Below are 25,768 nucleotides of genomic sequence, written 5' to 3'. Positions count from 1 at the left end.
TCCCAAATCACAATGAAAACCCTTTTTCCCCTTCAGATTTAGTATATATTTCCACATCGGGTTTAGCGCGCTCATTCCTCAGATTTGATATTTGTTGGCGCCAATGGCTCCTTCAGAAAAACCTTAAGGGCGATGAGTCAAAAATGGATATCTCAAATCAGCACGAAGGTTGGATCTTTTGGGTCAACAGGGTGTCGAATCACTGAAGGGTATAAAGTGCTGTTCGTTTTCGAAAAGCTCTTTGCATAAAGTGATAGTTGATTATGGTTCTTTTTATCTGGTTTAATTTTGTGGTCAACGCTTCATCTCTGTCACAGATTTAGCTGAAGCAGTTTTCTTCTTTAGAAAGGTATGAAGTGAATGTTGGTAACCAGGCTAGTAGTAAAATCGAAGCTTGTAAAAAAAATAAAAAGCACGTTCTTTGAACTGAAGTTTCACGTCAAGAACAAAAACTACAGAAAACGAATAAAAAAATTTGCTTTTTTAATATGCAAAAACTAAAGTAAAAACAGTGAAAACTACAAACATTGGACAGAAAGTACTATTGAATGTGCTGTGTTTGTAAGTTTTGACCATTGATTGAATCCATTTGCTGTAAGCTTGAATAGAAGCTTTACAATTGAAACGTGCTTCTAAATTTAAATACTTGGTAACAACAGTTTTGATCATAATCATTGAGCAAAAACTTGCAGCTCGGTTGCGATGGATGAAATAAGAGCAGATGCAGCAGGAAAAGCAGAAAAATCAGAAGACGCAGAAAGAGCAGAGAGACTTAAACGGTGGGCTGGCAACCTTTTGGATGCTGCTCCTTTAGACGGGGACAATTTTGTCGAGGCGATTGCTGGAGGACTGGCAGACAAGCTTGGGCTAAAACTCACAGGTATTTTCATGTCTTCAAACGTTACGAGGTCAAACTATTCTGCATGTTTCTGGATTCCAGAGACAAACCTCAAATCTTTAATTATGTTAAAATCGTGTCGGAACTATCAAAGAGAATGAAAAAACAAAAGAACAAAGGGAGCGTCCTTGTTGCGGAATCAGCTTACAATTCCCAAATTACACAGCTTGGCCTCTTAATGAAATAAAAGTTATAAAATATTCAAAGTTTATATTAACTCACTTTTCGGAAGGTTGATCACTCCCCCTGGGCCTAGGCTTATGGTTTTTCCTTTTTCCGGCTTTTCGCTCTGCTTGTTGAAGTTGCTCACCCGGATTAACCAAAACTCTTTATCATACAATCCCGGGTTGACCAAAATGTGCAACCATACGTCGCACCATGCATGGTTCCATGGAAGCCATGAAAAATTGCCGACGTACTTTTATGTTAAAATAACACATTTTCCATGCATGGCGCGAGGTATGGTTGCTCATTTTTTTTTATCATGGGGACTTCAAATTAGACAATACTGATGCTTTTACTAGAGCTGTTGATAATTAATATGTCACCATGGATGCTTGCAATGTATGGTTACTCTGGTATCATGCATGGCGCGACGTATGGTTACTATGGTATGCTGCATGGCGCGATGTATGGATACCATGGAAACATATATGGCGCGACGTATGATTAACAAAGAATCATATTTGGCGCAACATAGAAGCTGAATAATCAAATAAATTCAATATTCTCGTAGGCATCTAAAATGTACTCTGAACGACCTCAAAGACGTTGGAAGTAAAAAATCTTTTTTCCGCCGTTCAGAGCAAAAACTTGGTTCCCAAGCAAAGCATATTATTATTAGAAACTTCTTATCATACAATTTCATACGTACAGAAAATTGTATGAAAACTCTATGACAAGCATTTTTTCAATATGAAAATGGTATGATAGGTGTTTTTCCATGAACTAAAAAGTTAGATTTTTGTTTCTACATTTATTTTTTGAAAAATTGCGTTTGTATTTGTAACCGAAGACAAGTGACAAAGACCTTGGTTACTCAAAGCACAAAAGGTTGGACGGTCTTGCATTTACAAAGCATAGAAAACGACCTGATCTGTCTTCGATCTGTTTTTCTCAAATGATATAACAAAAGTAACAAACTTTTAATTTTTGGCAAAATTTTTCAATTATGATTAATTTATTTTCTGAATTTTCAACTTGTCAGACATTAATCAAGGCATACATAAACATGCCATACAAAAAAAATAGGAACTTTCAGCGTTTTTGAAAAAAAAATTGTTTGTTTGCATACAAAATTCGATTTGTGGTTGAAAAAAAAACAAAAAAAATTTTTGGGGCAAATTCGAAATTACCAGAATACTTTATTAGAATCAAACAGCCGTACAAATTAGTTTATTTTTTTTACCCATTTTTTGTAATTGTATGAAAATTATATGACAAGCATTTTCCCACACACTTAATGCGTGGAATTGTTTTCAGTGTATGGAGGTCAACCCGGGTACTGTCGCGTCTTGGCCTCCCAATTGGTATCTCTATGATTTCCTTCACTATCATTCACTTGCCTTCACCCACTTTTATTTTTTTAAAAGAATTTCAAGCGAGCTTTGACAACCTCGTTATGTTGTTTTGCTGCCGTTGATACCACTGGTTCTCTCGGCGACGGTGTTACTTGGTTACGTGATGGCTTCGAGTTGGTTCTTTTTTCAAGTGTGAAATGCCATTATTGATATATCGTTACCAAGTTTTGCTAGTATTAAGCTTGTTCCAGCTTTTAGTCGATACGATTGTTGGGGTTGGCTTTTGCTTTGTATGCTGTTGTTTGTACGCCGGATAGGTTTCTGCGTTGTTGCTTGAAGAAGATGACACTTCTGAGTTGGATAAGGATGAAGGCTTTTTCTTGCCCGCTTTTTCGTTTGGGACACCTCCTATTTTCCCAACATTTTATCATGTTGTGTATATTTTTTACGTTTCAATTCTTCGCCCGCTTTGTGGGGTTTTGCTGTTTGTCGCCTGTCTTCTTTGCCTGTTTCGTTACTCTTTTTTCTTATTGTGGCACTTGCTGTTTTTCATTCGCCTGTGCCAGTTTTTTTTGTGTTTTACAGCCTGGTTAGGTGTATTACCCTTCCGACGTTTCCATGTACATTGAGTGCGACGCGTCGCGCGGCTTTCAAATTTTAAAAATTGGCGGCTTTTGTAATGACGCGTAGCTTTGTAGGCAACAAAGTCACTCAATCAAGTACATTTACTTTGGGACGAATGCAAAACAACTGCATCTAGTGAGTATGGATAGTTTTCCAAATGTTTGAACTCACGCCGCTTGTGATGTTCATGTGAATGTTTACCTGACTTTACTTTTGTGCTTTCGCTGGAAAGTGGTTAGGTCCTATTTTTGTTCTATTTTTACTGTTTTCCTTGCTACCTGTCATTTTTCTGTTTTAAATTTTTGTCTGATTTTTTTTCAGTGCCCTTTAGTTTTTTCTGTAGATTACTTTAAATGTTTTTAAAGTTCAAACCTTGGCCGGCTGGCTGGTCAGTATCCGCGTTATCTATCCTCGAAGCTCGGCGCCGAACGGTTACTTCATCTTCTGAACAGGCGTCTTCCTTCTGAATCTGAAAACAAATGATGTAACAAAAGTAACAAACTTTTAATTTTTGGCAAAATTTTTCAATTATGATTAATTTATTTTCTCTGAAAACAAAGACAGGGTTACATTGTCACAACTTACGATGTTATGGTTGCTCTTGTTTGCCAGATTTCAAGATGCAATGTTCGGTCGCCTTGTCCGAAGTGTTTCAATGGCGGGATAACTTTGAACCCGCCCAACGGAAGTGCTTATCCGGAAGGTTTCATACGTTTTGACTAAGTTTAGGCTAGTTTGTATCGTTTTCTTGCAAGTTTCTATATTTCAGTCGTCTACTGGTGTGAAAATTAGTCAGTGTGAATACTTTCTGTGCATTTTGTTCTGATCAGTACCAAATTGAAATTACGCATTTTGAATGAACTTTATTAGTATGGCAGCAGTTTGTTTGTAACGTCTTCAGCTATTGAATTGTTTGAAATCTGTCTATAGTCACGTATTCATTTGCTTCCTTATTTACCTTATCCGGAATCGGCCTCACGAAACCTAACTGTTTTTCCTTCATTGGATTCTCCTACATTTTTTAAATTTCAAAATGGTGATTTTCCCTTTTATTGTTTTGAACTTTTTTCACAGAACTTCGAGCAGTTCTGGCTACGAGCGAACGATGGATGTCTAGTGTGGCGTCCTTCCCTGGATGAGTTAGGTGTACACGTTTTACGTTCAGTACTGTGTCCATCGAATGAGTCGGGATTACCACCGCGGTCGTCGATGATGAAGCAATCGTCTCGTACATCCGATCTGTGCTTATTGTTTTTGAAGTACGCTCCATAGGAGTGTTGTATGGGCTCCCATTCTCTTTCTTTAACAAAGTGTATTAGCGGTCTCAAGCTTCTGCACGAGTTGTCGCTCTAACAAACTTTTATCCCAGCTTACTTCTGCTTAAACAACGGTGTCTCTTCATTGTCCCCTGATTACTCTTCTAGCTAGCGGCGCTGTTTCGTTGCCGACCAACATCACGTACCAGTTGACTTTTTATGTTTCGAAATTGTTTTGCGTATTTCTTGAAACGTTTACTTCTGATTCGATTGGCGTGAGTTCCGGGTTTCGTCCATGACGTGTGTCCGGTGTTACTGGATCCGTTGTTCAGGTCCCAGTTGCTGCAGCTTTTGTTTTCGTCTGAGCGTTATTGTTTTGTAATTTCCGTTCTCTTGTTAAAATTTTCTCTACTTGCCTTTTTTATATAGTTTTTTCATTGTCATCCAAGTCAGAGACTATCTTTCTGTATGTTTTCACGCTTGGTCGATTTTCCTTTATTTCTGCTTTATTCTTGAGTCGTTGTGTTTCTTGGATCCTCTTCACGTTTTTCATCTAGGTCGTCTACATTTCGGGTCGTCTACGGGCTCATATTATGAATCGAAAATCAGCTTTTAATTCGATAACAAGTTTATTTACAAATAAGTGGTTTGTTAGTTAGATGGATTATGATTGGTTAATATTGAATATTTTACCGTGGTAAAATATCTAATTTATCCATTAATAAAATGTAGTTTAGATAAGGTTCCACCCATCCGGGGTTTACAGAGTTTTTAGAACTATCTTTCTTCTCTGCTTTTTGAAGGATGGATGTTGAACGTTGTTTTTTGGCGAACATCATATTCTTATCCGGTTTCTCTTGAAAAAGAACGTTCCAGGACGCTGGAATCAGGGACAGGAAATTGTTATTTCGTCATTCGACAACGACTGTGATCCCCAATGAAATCAATCCGATTTCAAAATGGTTTGCTATGTCAGGTTTTTCTGTATAAGTAGAGAACTGTTTTGTGTGCAGCCTAATCTGGGATAGCGTGAAGATCGTTTGTGGAATGGATGCCCTGTAACTCGGATCTGTACGTATACTTGAGCATCGGGGTGGTCATTGGTCTAGTTCAATGAAGTCCTTTTCTGCGAAGTCAAGTCGTACTTTAAATCCTTTGAGTCGTGATTGTGGACTGCATGTCGGTTGTGTTTAGCCATTCTTTTGTTCGAGTGTGATGGGATCATCTAGTCTTTGGATGTTCGTCTTTGTTGTTGTGTATGATCTATATACTGCAAAGTATGATTTACATTCTATAAATTTATGTTAATTTGATTTTTTAATCATGAACTTAGTTGGTCGTTTTCACAAAAGCGTTTTGTTTTAGTCCAGTTATTTTGAAGAGTTACTCACCCTTGAGTTCCTCTTATTAAAAAATGAAGTGTAGTCACAAAGCGTGGGTGTAGCGCGTTGGGTTAGGCAGGCTATAGAGCATGCTCAGGACGTCCTTCTATGGTGGGTTAGGCCAGGAGTGGGAGTATGATTCCATGCTGTTTCTTTGAGAGGTCTTGTTATGTGATAACGTTTTATGTTGGTTTTATGTTGGTCTTTCTTATGTTACTTTGGCTGTGTCCTTTTTTCAAAAATCTAATTGTTTTTGGTATGTGTTTGTCTTGCGACTTTTTTGTGTTTTTTTATTTCTTTCTTAGACTTTATAATAGTCTTCAAAAGAAAAAATTACCCAGTTTTAAGCTGGGTTAATCCGGTTTGGGTACCGTTGGTTTTCTTTTCTTAGTCATGCAGTTATTTTATGATTTGTGGTGTTTAGTAAGCTGCGTTGGTTAGTTTGGTTTAGTGTATAATTCCTTTCCAACCGGGTTAAAGGAAATTTTGAAATTTTTTTATCGTGTGTTAGAGTTGTTGATAGTGAAAGCTTGAAACTTAAAATCTCTATTTAAACTATTCTTCGTGGGCGAGCTGTGCGAGTTTGGATAGAATTCTTGTGCAAATGAATGAAAATATTGAAAAAATTAGTACTGTTTTCTCATTTTATCAATTTATAGCATAGAATTTGAATTTTACTGCGTTTTGGGGAAATTTAAAATTATAAATTTTCATTTTAATTCAAGTTTACTGCTTCATGGGGAAATAATTTATAAATAAAATTACTACATTTGGTATGAATTTTACTACATTATTTGTTGCAAGAAATTAATGAGTTGTAAGATAATTTAACAAATTTGTATATATATTTTTTTCTGTTTTGTAGATGATTGTGGTGTGAAGACTAAAAGAATAAATCAATCATTGATAAAAAAAAGGTTAGTACAAATTTAAATTTATTAGTTAAAAGTATTTTAATTTATATTTACCTTAATTTTCTGGGAAAAAGCCGTGGAGGAAGATGTCGTGAATCATGTCTGATGTTGTTAGTAGTTTGGCTAGCATGCGTATGATGTTTTTAGTTTGTAGCAGTGGCCAAAGCAATTGAAGTGCCTTGATGGTGTTTAGTTCTTCTGTGCCTACTGCAAACTCATAAGGTGTTTTTGGATGACGTTATTTATTTTATGATTTTATTTAGTATTGTGAATAAATTCTAATATGGGTATTTCAATAGGCTGGATAAATTCATGCGGGATAAAAAGGGTCTTGATTCTTCGGCATTGAAGGTCTTTGTGATGGGACAGAATATATACGTTTGGTAACTGTGTCATAGTTGCGGAGGATGCCGTGGAGGTCAGTATCTTTAATGCAATATGTAAAATTAAGGAAAAATGTTGGCGTGTATTTTGAGTTAAGAAACTGAAAAAGATGGTGAGGTTGTCTTGATGGGGTCTGTAAATCAAAATGATTTTGTATAAAACGATAATATGTATATGTGTGCCTTTGTTTAGTGCGTAACATAATATCATGGGAACAGTTCAAATCGAGTTCCTGTGGTGAAAGAAATTGAAGGGTTAGTGAAAATAATTGAAGTTTATCATAGAAGCTCTCGTATGCTTGAATATCAACTAGTGATTCTGAAATAATATGATCATGCTTTCTATCAAATTTATTAAGTGTAAATACATATGATGTTTTGATGAAAAATTTTTTCTGTTAGTCGCCGGTTTGCGAAGCGGTCTCATCTAAAAATTGATCTTGATTAGGGCGGATGATATTATGATTGTAGTTTTCTATTGCAAAATCGTTAGCTCGGGGTGCAGTGAATGTTTTTAATAATTTTTTATTTCCAACGTAAGTAAATTGTCTAGATGTTAGTGTTGTGGTGAGTCTATATAACATGTTTTTGTTCATGAGTATGTTTTCGATAATTTCATGAGTTTTAGCTAATGGCAGGCAGAGGGGGTTAGTATAATTATAATAAGCTGTCCAATGAAGTGTTGGCATTAAAACGTGCTCGTCAACAAAATTGCGTGTGTCGTTAGTGTTGGTAGGTGTATTTAATGTATATTGCGGAAATGATGGTAAGGTAATTTCAAGAAAATTTTTCGTGTTGGTGTGTTCCGGATGATTAATATATTCGCGTGCTGTTCCGGGTTTGGTTGGGAAAGGGTGATTTGGAAATTTTCGTTCAAAAGTGCGATAAGCTCGGTGAGTACTGGTAGGTGTTTTGGTGGATGTGGATGATTGTGTTAATGATGCAGTGTAAGCTGAGGAGGGTGTAGGAGTAGGTGGATTTGAGGATGTTATTGTGGATGGTAATTGATGTATTGTAAGGGTGTTGGGGTGTATTAATTGTTGTTGTAAAGTAATAAAATTATCAAGCTTCTGGGAAACTCAGGGGGCATCCGGGGAATTATTATATGATCTGTCGGAATGAAGTGGAGAATAGGTTGGAGTTACTTGAGAAGCATAGGAAGGAGTGGAAACGGATGGGAGTGGATGACTGGATGGGATGGGCTGAAAAGGGGGTTTCGAAAAATCTGAGGAGTTGGTCCGGGTATAGGTAGAGGGAGATGGTTCGGAGTCTGCAAATTCGTCGGGGGTTTTTACATTAGAGTTATTAAATTGAGATAGTATGAAAAACTGAAATATCTGAGTTAGTATCAGAATTCGTGCTTGATGGTATATTATAAATCGGAAAATCGGGTGGTTGAAAAGCGAAAAGTGGGATTAGTGGGATTTGAGTTTGGAGGTTGGCTGGGTGGGAATTTGAGCGATGGAGGGATCCAAGATGTCGGCTCATCGTGGGCTAAAAAAATGATTGAGATGAGATTGAAAAGTGGTGGCGTGGGGTTGTTCTATAATTTGTACATATGTATTATCATTTTGTGAATGATGTGTCATTATGTGTTGTTCGGGACTTTGTGTTGTATTTGGTCTAGAATTTGGATTATTTGTGATTGCTAGGTTTTGGAAATTACAGGGAACTAATGATAATGGATGGTTTTGTGGTAAGTGTGGCAACTGTGGTGCGGTAGGTGTTATATCTATTTTATTATGTACTTCGTCGTATGTGTTTTGTCTTATGGATATTTTTGTGTTATATTCTTTTATTTGTGCATCCAGAAGTATTTTGTTAATTGATGATGAAAAAGTTCCAAAAAATCCTGCAAATAGTATACGTGCTACACTTTCTTGTCGGTTTACTTGTGTATATATAGCGCATGTGTATGATTCCTTTTAACAGTGAGAAAAGAAATCCTATATCTTAAACATGGCGTATAAGATAGTTATTTTTCTAAGATGTAATAGGGCCATCCTAGAAAAGCTAGAATTTCGTTCTATAAGGTGACAAAACTGAAAATATTTTTAGGTGAAATATCTTGTGGTCTGTATTTTTCACCGTTTAAATATATCTAGTCTTTAATATCTTTAAAATATCCGCTATAGTCATGTGTATAAAAAGCTGCAAAACCTGCGGTTTCGGCAAATTTTCTTAAATTTTGGTCAATTGATTGTCGTTGTATTTTGTCCATTTGTGGTAATAATTTCTGAAACTGTTGTGTTCTAATGTGATGTTGGATATCAGATTTAGAATATATTCCAAATGATTGTAAATCAATATTTGGGTTACGAGCGATAGCTCTGATACTTTCAGGTGAAAATTTTTTGAGTGATTGCATTAATGTAGGGTATGGTGATAAAAAAGGTAGTATTTATCTTCGCCAGGATTTAATTTTACTACGTTGTGGCTATTTTCTGATCCACATGGGACTGCGGTATCCCAAAAATATGTTCGTCTTGAAAGTGTGTCGACAAAATGTACTTTATTTTTTTATAGAATATAGGGATTCTTTTATAACAACGTTTGTCTTCAAAAACATATAATGGTGATACTTTTTTGGTGCAAGTATAGAACCATAATATGTTTCCTTCATAGTCCAGAAAATTTGATCTGTTTCCTGACAATAAGTATCCTGCGTAAGGTATTTTTAGTACTGCTAGTGCGAGTGATTGTAGGATTTGTGTTTTTTCCAATTCCCATAGTCGATGAAGTGTTTCTAATTCAGAAAGTGACATTTCTTGAAAAAATCTACTAATTGTGTAGTCTAATTTCATGTCGAAAAGGATATAATAATGAATATTACCAAAATAGGTGCTATTCATTAGTGATAGTTCTAGTAAACGTGTGCTTTTACTGTCATTTGGTTTTAGTTTTCCACCAGGTTGATCTTTGCTTTTCAGAAAGTTAACTGGGACGTATGATATTCCTTCATTTATAGGATGACTTGTGGCATAAAGGTCAAAATTTATTTTTCCAGTGGTCATGTCGAAACTTTTTTTTGCATTCGACTAGTATTTTAGAGTATTGTGTCTTATAAAGTGGATTTCTATATTTAAATTCAAACTCTGTTTCTTGATAGATATGAAAATGTGTTAATTTATTTTCTGTATCATGGATATTTCTAAAATAATTGCTCTGTTTACGAGATGGGTTTACTTGTTCGTATGGAATTGATTCTATAAAATAATTTTCATGAAATTTTATCCTTCGAGCGTGTATTTTTGCTAATTGAAATGTTGTGCATGTATCTTCGGGAAACCAAACAATTGTTGCTTGGGTCCTTACTGTGTGGTCACAATAACCTTGATCATTTTTGCAAGGTAATCTAATTCCTTGATAGATCATTGTGTTATCAGATAAATCTCGTGTGAGTTGTATTTTTTCGAGTTGTGTTTTCCAATCAAAAAACATTATTTCTTGATATCCTTTATTTTTTGTGTCTGCTTTGCAGTTTGAAGGGTCATTTATTCCTATGTGTGGTATCCAGTGTTTATCGTGCATGTCATAAGTTAATCTTCCGTGTGCGCCGTTAGATGGGTATTGTTCGTCTGATTTTACATGTCCATGATATCGTTCAAGTTCTGCTTGATGTACAGAATCGGCAAAGACTTGGAAATTTACTATTTTTCTGTCTGTGTTTTTATTTCTTGTGATATTCAGTTTCAGTAATTCGTTTTTACAATAATCGAGATTGAGATGTAAAAGTCGTTCTATATTACTTTGGTAAAATGATTCGTGATCAAGTCGGTTTTTATTTCCGTTTGAAACTTGTGAACAATGTACTTTCTTTTCGGAGAATGTTGCTGTAAATTTATATCCTATGACTGTTGTTGCTCGGGCTTTGAATAGAGTGTCGCTATTACATTTGCAGTTTCTATAGCTTGTGGTTCTGTTTCGCATTGTGATACTTGATTTACCTTGTGTGAATGATTGTGTTGTCCAATATGGTAGTCGTGATGTTTGGTTTGGGGGGTTAAAGGGATTTTCACGTATTTGTTCAGATGTTGGTGTTGAACCTAAGTAATCTGAGGGTAGACTTGAGATGCTACGTTGTGAAAGAAGTGTAGGGGTTTCCGGTAATATGCTAATTGGGTTTTCCGGAGTACTTGATGATGGGGATTGGGGTATATCAAAATGAACTCGGGGGGTTTGAAAATTTCTGTTTCGTCGTGGATGTATAATTTGTCTATTTATTTCAACTGTATTTTGGTTTTGACTAATATTCACTAATATTAGGTTTTCGTATTCTACTTAATTCTTGTGGTAGTGTTGGGTACAAGTTATATGTTGGTTTACTTAGAGATGCCTGTCGCTGAACTGGTTCTAATGGTTCGGATAAGCGAGCGTGTCGTTCTTCAAAAGTGTATGGGTTATCTTGAAAAGAAATTCGTGTGGATGTTTGGGGGTTTTGGGTAGTTGTGGGTATTGCTGGGTTTTCATTGTATGATGTCGGTGAAGACTGATTTTGTGATTGTTGGTTAGCAATTTTGGAAACGTGTCCGATTGATTTTTTCTAATGGGAATTTTATGTTTATTGTAATATTCTTCGATGAAAAGAATTGAAAGGATTGTTGCTAAGGCGATAGTGACTATTGCCTTTTTTACACATTTGCACATTGTCATTATCAGGGATGATAAAAATGTTATAAAAATTACAAATAGTAAAAAAATATCTGTTCTACTAAAAATTGTTCGTATCATTTAAATAAACTTTGGGTTATCGTAACTGTGAATATGGTCAGGATTTGGGAAAGTTGGAGATATATTTCAAATAGGGAGTAGAAAATTTTGAAAATGTTGCAAAAAATGATTAAAATTATTATAAAAGCTTCAAAGGTATCAAATAGAAATATGAATTAAAGTTTAAGATGATTCTCTATGTGTAGATTTTTCTTTTTGTTCCTGTGGCAAGAATTTTTCTATCATTTTTCTATTTTTTCTTTCTTTTCCTAAATTATCTGAATATAGTGTTTTTGCGTCTTTGTGATTTTTGTCTTGTTTTTGAATTTGTGTATGTTAATTTTTATTAATTTCGTTTATTTCTGGTTCTATTTGTGTGTTATTTTGAATAACTTTTAAACCGGTGAAAGCATATAATTGGGTTAATTTGCGTAAAGCGTATTCTTTCGGATAATAAGGTAATAAATTGTTTCTATGTTGAACAATTTCATTTTTTTGTGGTGTCTATGAGAGTGGGTTTAGCAATTATTTGGTAGGGTCCTTTTCGAAGTGGTTGTAACTTCTTGGATATTTCTTCAAATGTTCCAATTTTTAAATCGGTAGCTGGCGTAAATCGTAGATATTTTGTTTAGTTATTGATGTTTTGCCGTTGTAACAATTTCTTTGTTACTTTTTGGTAGATTTCATTATGCTTTTCGTCTCTGTTTAAAATCCATTCGGTGTGTGTGCCGGAGGCTAATTTAAGAAATTGTGGATGATGAAAATGCTCTTCATCTTGTGTATGAAAAGGTAGGTTATAAAAATTGAGTCTTTGTTTGGTTGATAATAACCTTGTGCATTTTTATGAGAATTTGCTGTAAAAATAATTGATTTACGTGGCTTTTGATTAAAAACCATTTCGTATGGTGACATTTCTAAAGTTGTCGTAATTTGTGGTTTATATGTCAAGGGAAATAATTTTACATCTGCTGACCATTCTGTGTATCTTGTATCATTTCCATTAATGATACATCTGAGATATTCTTGTAATGAACGGTTCATACCTTCGACTAAACCATTTGTCCAAGGTGCATGAGATGTACGTGGTTTAGGTTTGATGTTGTATAAATGGCATAGTGTGATAATTTCATTATCTATAAATTCTGTACCGTTGTCTGTAACTAGGATTTCGGGTAATCCGAATTTGGCTATCCAATGTTCATAAAGTGTTGAGTACGCATAAAAAGCATTACAATGTGGTGCTGGGTTGAGTGCTTACATAACGTGTGAATGCATCAACAATGACCATAATTTATGAGTTTTCTTCAGAGGATGGTGAAATTGGTCCTTTTGTGTCGAATGAAATGCGATGGTTAAAATATAAACTTTGTCCTTTAAAATCTTGTTTCTGTGCCATTTGTTTTTGATTCGGGTAGGGTTTGTTCAATTGACATATTATACAATCATTGCGTAATACTTTTATCCAAATTGGTGCATTTGGGAAATAAAAATTTTGTGTAAAATTCGAATATGTTTTTTCTGATCCGGATTGTCTTTTTGTATTTTGTGTATGGGAGATGTTAAAAGCTATTAATATCACACTTAAAGGAAGACAGGGAACTTTAGAATCATTTAATTGATATTCTAAAAGATCTGTATTTTCATTGATTGTTGTGTTACTAATTTTTCGGAAGTATCGGAGGAGTGTTTTGTTTCCTAAAATTGTGGTATCTGCTTTTACGGGCTTAGTTTTGTATTTGTGTCATGATTTTTTGGTTGTCTAATTACTAGGTCAAGATTTTGATATTGTTTTAAAAGTTCAAATGTAATTTTATCTGTTGGGGGGAGAAAAATATTGTCAATTTGTGGTTTTGATAAAGGAACTGTCTCAAGTGGGTCATGGAGGTCAAAAACTTGATTTGTTATGTATTTTGAATCATTTGTTTTTGGTCCTGATAAATTTAATTTAATTAAAAGAAAAAGGTCTTTTTTATGCGAGTGTTGTTTTATTCTCTTTTGATGAGTGTTTTTCTATCCATTGTGAATATGGAATTGACTTAAAAGTAGATTAGCCTAATAAATCAACTTCGTAGTGATTATTTTGGCAATCTAAGTAGAGTGGAAAATGTTGTAGATTATTTATTCGTGTTTGATCAATGTCAGTTTTTACTGCGTATTTGCATTCTAGTCGGGGTGATGTTTCATCTTTTGCGAGATAGAATTTAATATTTTGTTGTATTTTAACTGTAGTTTTTCGTGTAAGTAATTCAGGTGGCGTATTTCGACTTAATGTATCTGGTAATGCAAGGTTTTTTCCTGCTGTCCAAACTATATGTAAATTTGGAAATTTCATTAGGATTAGTTGAAATCTATAAACTCTATGATTAGGATTTGATTTTTGTGTAGAGAGAAATATAATTGGTTTGTGATCTGTAAATAGAACTGTTAGGTGTTTTGATCCAAGTATCAGAAGTTCATATTCTGTAAGTGTATAAATTATAGCTGCTCATTCTCTCATAAAAATTGAGAGTCGTAGCTCTGCTTTTAAGAATAATCGTGATTTTGCTGATTTAAGATTTATTTTATTTGTTCCACTATGTGATTGTAGCAATGCTGCGCCGATGCCAAAATTTGAAGCATCGCACATTGCATAGAATGGTTGATTTGGATCTGGAATTGTGTTTGAAATTTGTTCTGTCAAAAGCTTTTTAATTTCTTCAAATCGTGTTTGATGTTCAGTGGTCCATTCAAAATTATTTTGTCGTCTGAGGATGTTATAGAAGGGTCTTTAGTATAATTGCATTTTGTAAACATATTTACTTCAGAAATTCAACATTCCAAGGAATTCTTGGATTTTCTTTTTATTTGTAGGTGGCTGAAGTTTTTGAATGACATCAATGCGTGATTTTAATGGAGTGATAGTGTTTCGTTCTATAATATGTCCTAAAAATTTAACGCGTGTTAAAAAGAAGTCGGGAGCTGCCTTCAGAGTTTCGTTCTGAAGTATTTAATGATATTGTTCTAAAACTTAAAACATTTCTTCTTTGGTTTGTGATTGCATAAAAACATCATATAGATTTCTTTAGTATTAATGGTCTAAAAATTTTCCTCATAAAAGCTGAAAAAGCTGCTGGTCCTATGGATATTCCATAGAATAAGCGATTAGGTTCATATTGTTGATTTCCAATAACAAACTGTGTTAAACGTCGTGATTGTTCATCTAGTGGCGTTTGATTATAAGCACTATTCATATCTGCGGTTGTGAAATATTTACCATTTAGCTTTGTTAAGATAACTTGTATGGGTTCAATAGGCCAATTGTATTTTGATTCGTCAATTAATGAATTGAGTTATCTAGCGTCTAAAACTTTTTTTAGTGATTCACCAATTGCTAGAATTATAACAGGGTTAATGAAGGTGTTACCTTTTGGTTGTTCTTCTTTATTTACTGGTGAGAGAATTTCGTATTGTTCTAAAATATCAAGTAATCTGTTTACCTTGTCGTTTAAGTGAATCGGTACTTTACTTGCTCTTTGTTTTTTGAAAACTGCGTCAGGTTTTATTGGGAGGCGTAGTGATGAACTAATTTTTCCAACGTCAAATTTTGATGTTGCATAGACTGTCGAATATTTTAACAGTTGTTTTGCTAATTTGTGAAATTCGTCTTATGTGATTTGTGAGTGTTGAAAATTAAACATTGTTAAAAAATTTTTTGTTGTTCTTTTGTGTAATTTGTTATATTGAATGTCGGTTTAAAATATGGTGTTTTTGTGAAATAATCTGTGTTTCCTTTTTCATTACTTATTATATTATTTATGGATAATTCTTCGTCAAGAATTGTTGATTGGCAAATATCTAATAAGTGGAGTATATTATAAACGCGGTAGGCTGCTTCATTTATAGGTGAAATTGTAGCATTTGTTTCACAATATCCTAAAAGACCTAAGGATAATGTTATTTGATACAGTGTAGTGTTATACACGTGTAATAAAATAATATCGCAATTCGTATTTTTTGAGTATTTTATGGATGAGATTGTAATTTTGAAAAGTTTGTGAATAGTTTTAAAATCGTAATCTGACATAAAAAGTTGTTGTTTATTTTGATTTTTAATATACTGATGAACTTGTTTTACTGAGAAATTTTATATATTTCTTGATAATGGTTTCAGGTGTTTCCGTTCTTGATTTTAGAATTATAAAATTTTGAGAAAAATGGTGGTTGTTTGTTTAATCTGTGGAAGAGTTTTAGGGCTGTATTTTTTTGTTTTTGTGTATTTATCTTTGATATGGATCTTACTATTTAAGATGTTGATTGTTGGTATATATTTAGTTATAAAGGGTATCAGTACATCAGTACAATGAAATAATTGTTTAAATGGTTTGTTCAAAATCTTGTTTTGTTCCATTGTTTTTTGTGGGAAGAAGGAATAATTGGATTTTTCCATAATTTACTAATGTTGATCCTTGTACTGTTGCTAATTTACTAGAGGTTTCAAGAGGTGTTAAATTTGGATACAATGTTTTAATTTCATTCCATGTGGGGATAATAATTATATTTGATTCTGCTCCTGAGTCAATTTAGAAATCAATACAAGATCTGGTGGTTGAAACTCTTTGCTTCTTGGACTCTCTAAGAGAAATGGAATTGTCCAAATTTTTTCTCTTGGTTGTTCTTTTTGTATATTTTGATAAATATGTTTTGTGTTTGAGCATTGTGTTCCATCTTTTTTATTAAGTTTAATTGCCGTGTTTATTTTGTTTACTTCTGGTGTAGTTTGTGTATTATTAATGGGTCCAATATAGTAGTTATGGAGTAGTTCCAATTGTTTTTTATATATATGTGAAGTAGAAGGTTGTTCATATATGATAGGTTCATAGTCGTTTTCGGCTGTTATCATATTTACAGAGATGGTATTATCTGTATCACTTTCAGTATCCGATGATTCACAATTTATGTGATTTAGTTGTAATTCATTACTTCCTGTGTCATCAATACCTGGGGGGTCTGAAGTTGTTTCTTTTTTTATTTGCACTTGATGAATGTGTTTTTGAGGTTTTGTTGTACTACTTATGTATCGATGTTTAGAATCGGGATAACGGTTATTATTCCTATGTGGTGACTGGGAATAATTTCTGTATCGATTATTGTAACTTGAGTTTCGATTTTGTGAATTATTTTGGGATCTGTTTTGATAGTTATCATTTGATATATGATAATTCGATCTATTATATGAACTATTTCTTGATCTATTGTTTGGATAATTCTGATTTCGATTATTAGAATAACTTCTATTTCTATTGTGTGAATAGTTTCTACTTCTGTTGTATGATGACTTTCGTGATCTATTATTGGAATAGTGTCTATTCCTTGGGTTTGAATGGAAACTGGATGTAGAAAGAAATTCTGTTGTGTTTGAATTCGATCGTGAATAGTTACTATGGTTATTTTGGCTATTCGATTGGCTATATCTATTTTGTGAGAAATTTCGTGAATTTCTTCGTTCGGGCGATCTACCTCTATAACTGGAGTTATATGGTGATTGATTTCTTGAGTAATTTGAGTTACTTGGAAGTGGTTCTCCTGAACTATTATTACTATATATACTTTTGTTTAGTAGATTTTGGTCTTTTTTCATGTATTGATAGAATGATTTATTTGGTTTTTGTGCTTTTGAGGTTTATTCTGATTGTCTCGTTGTTTTTGTTTACATTCGACGACACTGTGTCCGTAAGATGATTTGCCTTTAAAGTTTGGATTTCGTTCGTAGATTTTTAGTATTTCAGTAATTTTTTCAATCAGGTCTGTGTCTGATTCTTGTATGTTATTTATATGTGTAGTATTTGTTTCGATCCGATTAACATACTGTAGTTTTAGATTTTCTGTTTATTCAAGTTTCATTGTGATTTCTGCTTGTTCTAGTTTATCTACTAATTTTCTAAAATCCAAATCTGGTTCTCAAATTGAGGAAGGATGAGAAGCCCTCTTTTTTATGGCTATTTTCCTTAACTGAGGTGTTAAGGTCATCATTAAAATTTCTGTCCTTTTTGTGTTTTTGTAATCATGTGTATTAAGTGAATATGCTTTTCGAACTAGTGTTTCGATTCGTACTGCTAATTGTTTAATTGTTTCGTTTGGTAATCTGCGTATTTCATTGCATAAAACTCTTTGATGTTGTTTGTTTCTTTCAGAATCAAACATTTTTGAAAATTCTTGTGTAAATCTTTTCCAATCAGATTTTATTTCTATAGGTAATACTGAAAACCATTTTTGAGCTGCGCCATCTAGTGTTGTTTGTATTAACGCTGTGGGTCTATGTATCCAATTTTGATGGAGTGGTGTATTAATTGGTTCGGGTCCTATATTTAAATTTAAATTTGCTGTTACTGTATTTAAATAATCGTCTACAGAATGTTCAGGATCTGTTCCTGTGAATACCATTAATGTTTTATTCGATGTTATTGATGATCCACCCATGAGGTATGGGTTCATAATCATCTGTAGTCATTCTGCGGCATTTGGCATTTGTGAAAAGTTTGAAAGTTGATTTTTTGTTATTTCATGTTGCTGAAGGTAACATGGGAGCGGTATTTCATTTTGCATTTGGGTTGGTTGAAAAGAATGCATTGACATTGGGTTTTGTGGTTGTATTGGTTGAAAAGATTGTCTATTAAATGAATTTTGTAGATGCATTTGAAGCATTTGTTGTGGATTTTGTGTATCTGTTGGATTTTGTGGGTAATTTTTCATATTTTGAGATGGTTGAGATTGTCGCGATCTCTGTGTGCGATATTCTTTAGTATATGGTGCAAAAATATCTGGTTGATGATAATCATCGTCATTAGATGATAAATAGTTTGTGTAATATGGTGTATGTTGTTTATTTTTATTCTATTGAAAAAAGGGTAATTTTCAAAATAATCCTGTGTAGGGTGTAGATTATCTGGAAAATTTACTGAATTGGTCGATGTTTTTGGGAGATTCCAATGATGGGAACATACGTGACTTAAATTTTGTATAGTTTTTCGGGGGGGGGGGGGGTTTGATATGTTTTGGGTTGGTGGGCATAATTATAATTGTGTTCTGCAAAAGTGTTTCTTGTGAACGTTTTTCGTGTTTTTGACGGTTTTGTCATTGGTCTATACGTTTGATAGTCCATATGTGAATATTTTGGAGCAACCGAAAGTTTAACGGTCGATTGTGAGGTTACCTGTGTTAGTGATGTATTTGTATTTCTTGGTGTTGTCAGATGTGATTGTATTGGTGAAATACTTTGTTGAATAGTTGTTGCTGTTGTTTGGACGATTTCTTCATTTATGAAGTGTGATGGTGTTTGAATATCTTGTTGTGTAAGATTTCTGGTTCCATTGAGATTTTCATTTTGTATGATTGTTGAATTTAAGCTGTTATTTCTTGTATCAGGTAAAAATGTATTATAAATTAATGGTGTTGCGTCAATCGTTAATGGTATTACTTTTACATAATCTGTGTGGAAAGATTTTGTACTTATTGCTTGACTCGAGATATCTTGTGGGATATTCGTAAATGCTGGATGAGACCACTCAGGGTCCCAAACGTAATCTGATTGTTTTGCAATGACAGTGTCGTCATTGGTATTTTGAGGTCTGAAAATTTTTCTTGCTTGTGAAATTAAATCTATATCGTGGGTAAAATAATCTATAATAAACCATGCTAAAATCTTTTGCAAACCATGTTTAGTGTTTTGTGAGACATCATTTTTGGTAAAATTTTCGCGAATTATATGTAAAAATGTTGAAATTACTGTGATTTCATTTCTTACTTTTGTATGTTTGGATGTTTACTGTGTTTACTGTGTTTGGTGATATACTTTGAACTTCTGTTTTTCTAATATAGATATATAACTATATATTATTGCAAAAACTTCGTTAGTGAATATGGAGTTTGCTCTTTGTGAATTGTGATATTTATAATTTTGATATATTCTCTGAATACTTTTGAAAAATCTATTTCAATTTCGTCTGTTTGAATTACATATTTACCATGAGCTGTTCGCGGTGTGCTGAATTCTAGGGTGTAGATTCCGTATTGTTGTGTTAGATTAGATATGTCTTTCAAATAAGGTTCTATATTTGTTTTTTGATTTTTAAATCTGGGAATTCTGCTTTACATGGACTGATTCCTGGTTCAAACAAATTTACGAGTAAGTTTTTGCAAAATCGTGTTTGTCCTCTATCATCGAGTGAATCTATAAGAAAGGGAAAAACTGCTTCTTCATCTGGTCTTTCGTCACTTTGAGTGTGGCTCATTTTTTCGCTTGATGACTGTTAATATATAACTATCAATGTGTCTAATTGGTTGATTCCAATTATATAGGTGTACTGGTTTGTGTTTATATTGCTTTTTTATTCTTCTTTTTCCTCTTTTTGATGAGTTTGAAGTTGTTTCTGAATCGGAAAAATATAATTGATCTTGGATGAGGCAATTTTTATTTATTGATTCTTTTAATTTGTATACCTTGTCTAAACTGTTGGCTTCTGATTCGGAAAATGCGTTTCTATTTTTTGAAAATCGTTTTCGTGTGATTTGTCTTTGTTTGCTTATCTTTTACGTTTGATAACCCATATGTGAATCTTTCGGAGCACCCGAAGGTTTAACGATTGATTGCAAGGTTACTTGTGCCAGTGAGGTATTTGTATTTCTTAGTGTTGTCAAATTTGGGCGTATTGGTGAAATACTTTGTTGTGTAGTTGTTGTGTGTACAATTTCTTCATTTATGAAGTGTGATGGTGTCTGGATATCTTGTTGAGTAAGATTCCTAGTTCCATTGAGGTTTTCATTGTGTATGACTGTAGAGTTTAAACTATTATTTTGTGTATCGGGCAAAAATGTATGATAGTTTAATGGTGTTGCATCAATGGTGAATGGTATTATTTTTACATAATCTCTTATGTAAGATATCGTACTTATTGCTTGACTTGAGATTGATTGTGGGAAGCTTATAAATGCGGGATGAGACCATTCGGGGTCCCAAACATAATCTGATTGTTCTGTGATAGCGGTATCATCGTTCGAGTTTTGGGGTCTAAAATTTTTTCTTGCTTGTGCAATTAAATCAATATTGTGTGTGAAATAATCTATTATGAACCATGCCAAAATTTTTTGTAGATCGTGTTTTGTATGTTGTGAAACGTCGTCTTTCGTGAAATTTTCTTTAATGATGTTTAAATAACTAGAGAGTAGTGTGATTTCATGTCGTACTCTTAAATGTTTAGATGTTTCTGTCGGTGAGACATTTGTTATTGGGATTTCGTTTTCTAATATCGAAATATAACTATATATTATTGCGAAAACTTCATTGGTGAATATGGAGTTTGCTCTTTGTGAGTTATGATATTGTATGCTTTTAATATATTCTAAGAATACTTTTAAAAATTCTAAGTCAAGATCGTCTGTTTCAATTACATATTTGCGGTGATTCGGGTTTGGTGTACTGAATTCTATGGTGTAGATTCTGTATTGTTGTGTTAAATTACATATATTTTTCAGATAATGATCAATAATTTTTACATCTGGGAATTCTGCTTTGCATGGACTGATTCCGGGTTCAAACAAATTTACGAGTAAGTTCTTGCACAAATCATGTTGTCCTCTATCATCGGGTGAATCTATAAGAAAGGGGTAAACTGCTTCGTCATCTGGACTATCGTCTTTTTGAGTGTGGCTCATTTTTTTGTTTGATGACCGTTAATATAAAGCTATCGATGTGTCTAATTGGTTGATTCCAATTATACAGGTGTACTGGTTTGTGTTTGTATTGCTTTTTCATTCTTCTTTTTCCTCTTTTTGATGAATTTGAAGTTGTTTCTGAGTCGGAAAAATATAATTGGTCATTGATGGGGCAATTTTTATCTATTGATTCTTTTAATTTGTAGAGTTCGTCTAAATTTCTGGCTTCTGATTCAGAAAATGCGTTTCTAGTTTTTGAAAATCTTTTTCGTGTGATTTGTCTTTGTTTGTTTATAGTTTTTCTTCTTATTGTTTGTCGTTTTGTTCGAATGTATCCAACTGTTTGTGTATATGGGGTTATTACAAAATCGTATTTTTGGTTGTCTATTTCACAATTGTGTAAAACAATTGTTTGTTAATTTCCTAAATTTTTGATTGACATAAGGTTTAGGATGAGGGATGCAAGTAACCATTACTGATTTTTTGTTTTCCTAGACTATTAGTCCTTACAATTTTTTGGTTAGCTTAACCTGGGTCTTTTTATTCAGGGCTGGAGAGAAAAGTATATCGATTCCGGAGAATGATTTTTTACTTTCTCGTGGCTAGTCTAAGTTAAGGTGTTAACTTACCTAATCTTACTTAGGGATAGTGATTGTGTTCAAGGGTTGGAGAATAATAAATCGATCCACAAGGTTCAGATATAATTAGAACGCAAGTAGTTCGTTAGAAACTATTTTAAATTTACTAAGTTCAAGATCTATCCTGGGTCTGGTAAGAGGAGGGTTCAAGTGAAGGATGAACAACCGAAGTTCTTCACTGTTTAGCCTAATTTGAATGGTTAGTGTTATTAAAAATTTCCATTAGTCTTGGGTCTTTTGAATAGGTTGGATAGTGAATCGACGTTTGAGGTCGTTAGACACTTGATAAGTGGGTGGGGGAGAACAAAATTGTTCTTTTTGATCCAAGGATAGGCCTTGATGATCAGAATTTAAATTTAATGAGATAGAAAGTTTATTAAGATCCAAGAATAAGCCGTGATGATCTGATTTTTAAGTTAAGTGAATTTAAGTTTGAAATGGTATAAATTTATTTAATAAAAAGATTTAGTTTTTGATGATCTAGTTTAAAATTAAGTAAATTTGAGTTTAAAAATGATTTAAATTTTGATAAAAAATGATTAAAATCTGATTTAGTTTTTGATCATCTAGTTTAAAATTAAGTAAATTTAAGTTTAAAAATGATTTAAATTTATTTGATAAAAAAATTAGTTTTTAATGATTTTAGCTGGCTTATGATTGCTGTTATGTTTAGTTGATGAAGCTGGAACAACAGGATGATTTTATAATTACTAACTATTAATTGTCATGCTACTAATTTTTATTTTCTATTTTCTATAAATATTTTTCAGTGATAAAACAATGGTTCATTAATTTATGACAAGTGTCTTTGCGTTACGACAACGTTAAAATAATATTTTTTCCAAACTGAAATCGAAAGGTGAAGGTTGGGAAAAGGAAAAAGCAGTTTCTTGTTAAGAAAAACAAACAGTAGTTAAACAACGATGAATTTAAAATTTGGGCTTTCAGAAAAAACCTGGCTCTGATCTGAGTGCAGTCTGGCTCTGATGCGAGTGCAGTGATTGTTATTATATAATATTTGTTTAGGCGAAGTCGCTCAGAAGTTAGCGCATACATTGAGCTACGTTTCTTTACTTGAGTTTTCCTATCACGTCATAGGAATTGGCAGCTCACTTCCTTCGATGGATTTAACTGCACTTACTCTAGCTCAAATTAAAAAGACACTTGAGGATATCAAAAAAATGATGAAAATCGTCCTCGCAACTCCCCTCAAGACTGCTGGCAGCAAGACATTGAGTGCCATCAACTATTTGGAAAACAATCAAATCAGAAACGCTGTTAAGCAGTTTTGGGACGCTAAAAACGATGCTCAACAAGCGTTAGTGTACGCTAAAGGCCAAGGAAACAGTATAGAAAATCTAAGAGAAGTTGCAAAAGCGACTCAGATTATAGTCCTAGCTAAGTTTTGCATACTGTCCCATGACCCGAAAAGCGACACCATCGAACCATTTTTTGTTCTCGACGATGACAAAAAAAGGGCAATAGCTAACGAACTTGAACGGGATTGCAAAGAATTTCTCGAGTACCACAAATCTATCAAAGTGGGTTTGCTTGACTTCTGGCACATTAGCGCTAAGAACAAGGAAATAGAGTCAATGAAGAACACGTTATTGAGGCAATTGTATCCCTACATATCTGAAGGTAAAAAATATACGAACGCAAATGAAGAGCTTCCACCGGGCGCTGAAATAGAGTGCGATTCTCAGCTGATGCCTGATGGGCATGAAAATGCTACTAAACTTATACTAGGCTTCAGAGAAACTGAAAAGAATGAAAAGAACAAAATCGTGGAGTCGTTTTACAAAGACAAAGACGGATTCGTTGTTTCTGTCGAAAAAACTACTGATATTCGGTTCGATATTGGGTTCTATCATAAATTGAAAGATGGAATTAAAATTAGGCCTTTTAAATTTTTCGTGCTATCTCCGGAGGTCATGGGAGACATGAAGTTTATAAGAACAACTGACCAGGAGACAATTTTCTACGCTAAAAAATTGGAATTTCGCCGGAATAAAAACGTAAAGGTTGAGATATACCCAATTTCCCTGGCGTTCTTCTTGTACAAGTCAGCTAAGAACGTCTGGTGCTGTTCTCCTAGTGTAGGAGAAGATGATACATTTCACAGCTGTTCATTGAGGAACACGACTGTTCAAGACCAAGAGGAGACATCAGAACTTCCACCACTGAGTGGCTGGGAATACTTCAATCAAGACGGCGAGTGGAAATTGTATACAGATGAGTTGCCCATTGACTCATTTGCGACCCTTGATTCTTTAGATTGCTCCCGTTTTATTGCAAAACCATGGGCAGCCTTGGACCGATCAAAGTACAAAGATGAAATTATCATCACCGCTTCGGTAGAAAACATTGTAGGTGCTTGTTCACTCGTTTGCGGAGTATACAAATACGGGGTACACGAGGCAAAGGAGCACAATTGCAAGTTAATTGAAGCTTACAAGAAATCAAGCAAAAACGACGTTTTAATGTACAAAACAGATGTACAAAACATCAGGAAAGTGAAAGTGGAGCATCGACAGGAAAGTTTCATATACAAAACAGATGCAGGAAAGTGGAGTATCGACAGTGTTTTGGGAAATTCTTCTCCCATGTATTCAAATGACTCCGCGCCAAACAGCTATTGGCCTCCTGCAACTGGATGGAAGCATTACTTTGGATTTAAACTACCGATTGAGTTGAGAATCAAAATAAAGGATATATAAAATTGCTGAACTTAAATCTGCCGTGAAAACACTTCGAGAAAGATCTGCATTTGCTTTTAGAATTACGTTAAAGAAATAAACTTAACATTTTCTTTGCTTACTAACATTGATTTGAATTAGAACATGTATCCGTTTCCTTATGTTTTCATTATAGTATCTGTGATAACCACCTGCGTCGGTATCTCAGAGAAATCAATCGCTTTAAACGCGCAAACTCATGGGTCAAATTAAGTCGAACACACAAAAAAACTTTTGTGGAAAACATGGTCGAATCATGGTCGAACACACGTCGACCAAAAATCATGGTCGAAACACAGTCGAACAGAATTCCGGGTTTTTCTCAAAATTTTCAATAGTGCAAAATGTTGAAAACATTTTAAAAACAAAAAAGTGGGGTTTTCTGTAGTGAAAAAAGTTTCAAATAAAAACTTAAATTAGTCGAATTTTTGAAGATTGAACTTCTTTTGTATTTGTTTGACAAAATAAGAGGCTCACTGTCATATAGTCTTGTCAGTAATTGACCCAATCTTTTAGCTTTGTTTCTGATTGGCTAAAAAAGTCGAAATGAGTTTTGCCAAATTAATGGCACCATAACACTTCTGCTGAGTTTCTAAGTATGTCTTTTTATCAGGATCTCTCGTCGTAAGTCAACCAATCTGAGAAAATTGTTTTGAAGTTTCAAGTTTTTTTGCGTATTTTCTGGATTATTTGACTCAGCGCTGTAGTCGAACACTTTTTTGAGGGTTGGTCGATTACACGTAAAACACCAAGTAACGCAACAAAAGATAGTCAAAGAAAGAAGTCAAACAAAAATATCTCGAAAAAATTAATTGCGGTAAAGGCCCACAATTTAGCAATCGCCATTCAAAAGGGGGTCTTCGGCTTATGTTTCGACCAAATTTGATCGATGATCGAACACACGATTGTTGCTTGACTGAAATCCATTATGGAAAGCAGGCTTTTCAGTCAAAAACATTTAAGAAACATCATCGAAAACGCAGTTCAAATAGTATTCGGACACTATTTCGAGTCATTG

General features: G+C 33.8%; 1 protein-coding gene across 1 annotated transcript; it reads left to right on the top strand.

Moving 5' to 3' along the window:
• Positions 1–500: 500 nt before the first annotated feature.
• Positions 501–24,868, top strand: LOC134853258 (uncharacterized). Its single transcript, XM_063869230.1, has 2 exons — positions 501–880; positions 23,039–24,868. Exons 1-2 carry the CDS (start codon positions 703–705, stop codon positions 24,730–24,732), a joined length of 1,872 nt encoding a protein of 623 aa, XP_063725300.1. The 5' UTR covers positions 501–702; the 3' UTR covers positions 24,733–24,868.
• Positions 24,869–25,768: the final 900 nt, after the last annotated feature.

Source organism: Symsagittifera roscoffensis, chromosome 8 (genome assembly GCF_963678635.1).
Source record: "Symsagittifera roscoffensis chromosome 8, txSymRosc1.1, whole genome shotgun sequence".
NCBI classification, from domain to species: Eukaryota; Metazoa; Xenacoelomorpha; order Acoela; family Convolutidae; genus Symsagittifera; species Symsagittifera roscoffensis.
The sequence above is the reverse complement of the archived record's forward strand: the minus strand, read 5'-3'. Positions and strand labels throughout refer to the sequence as shown.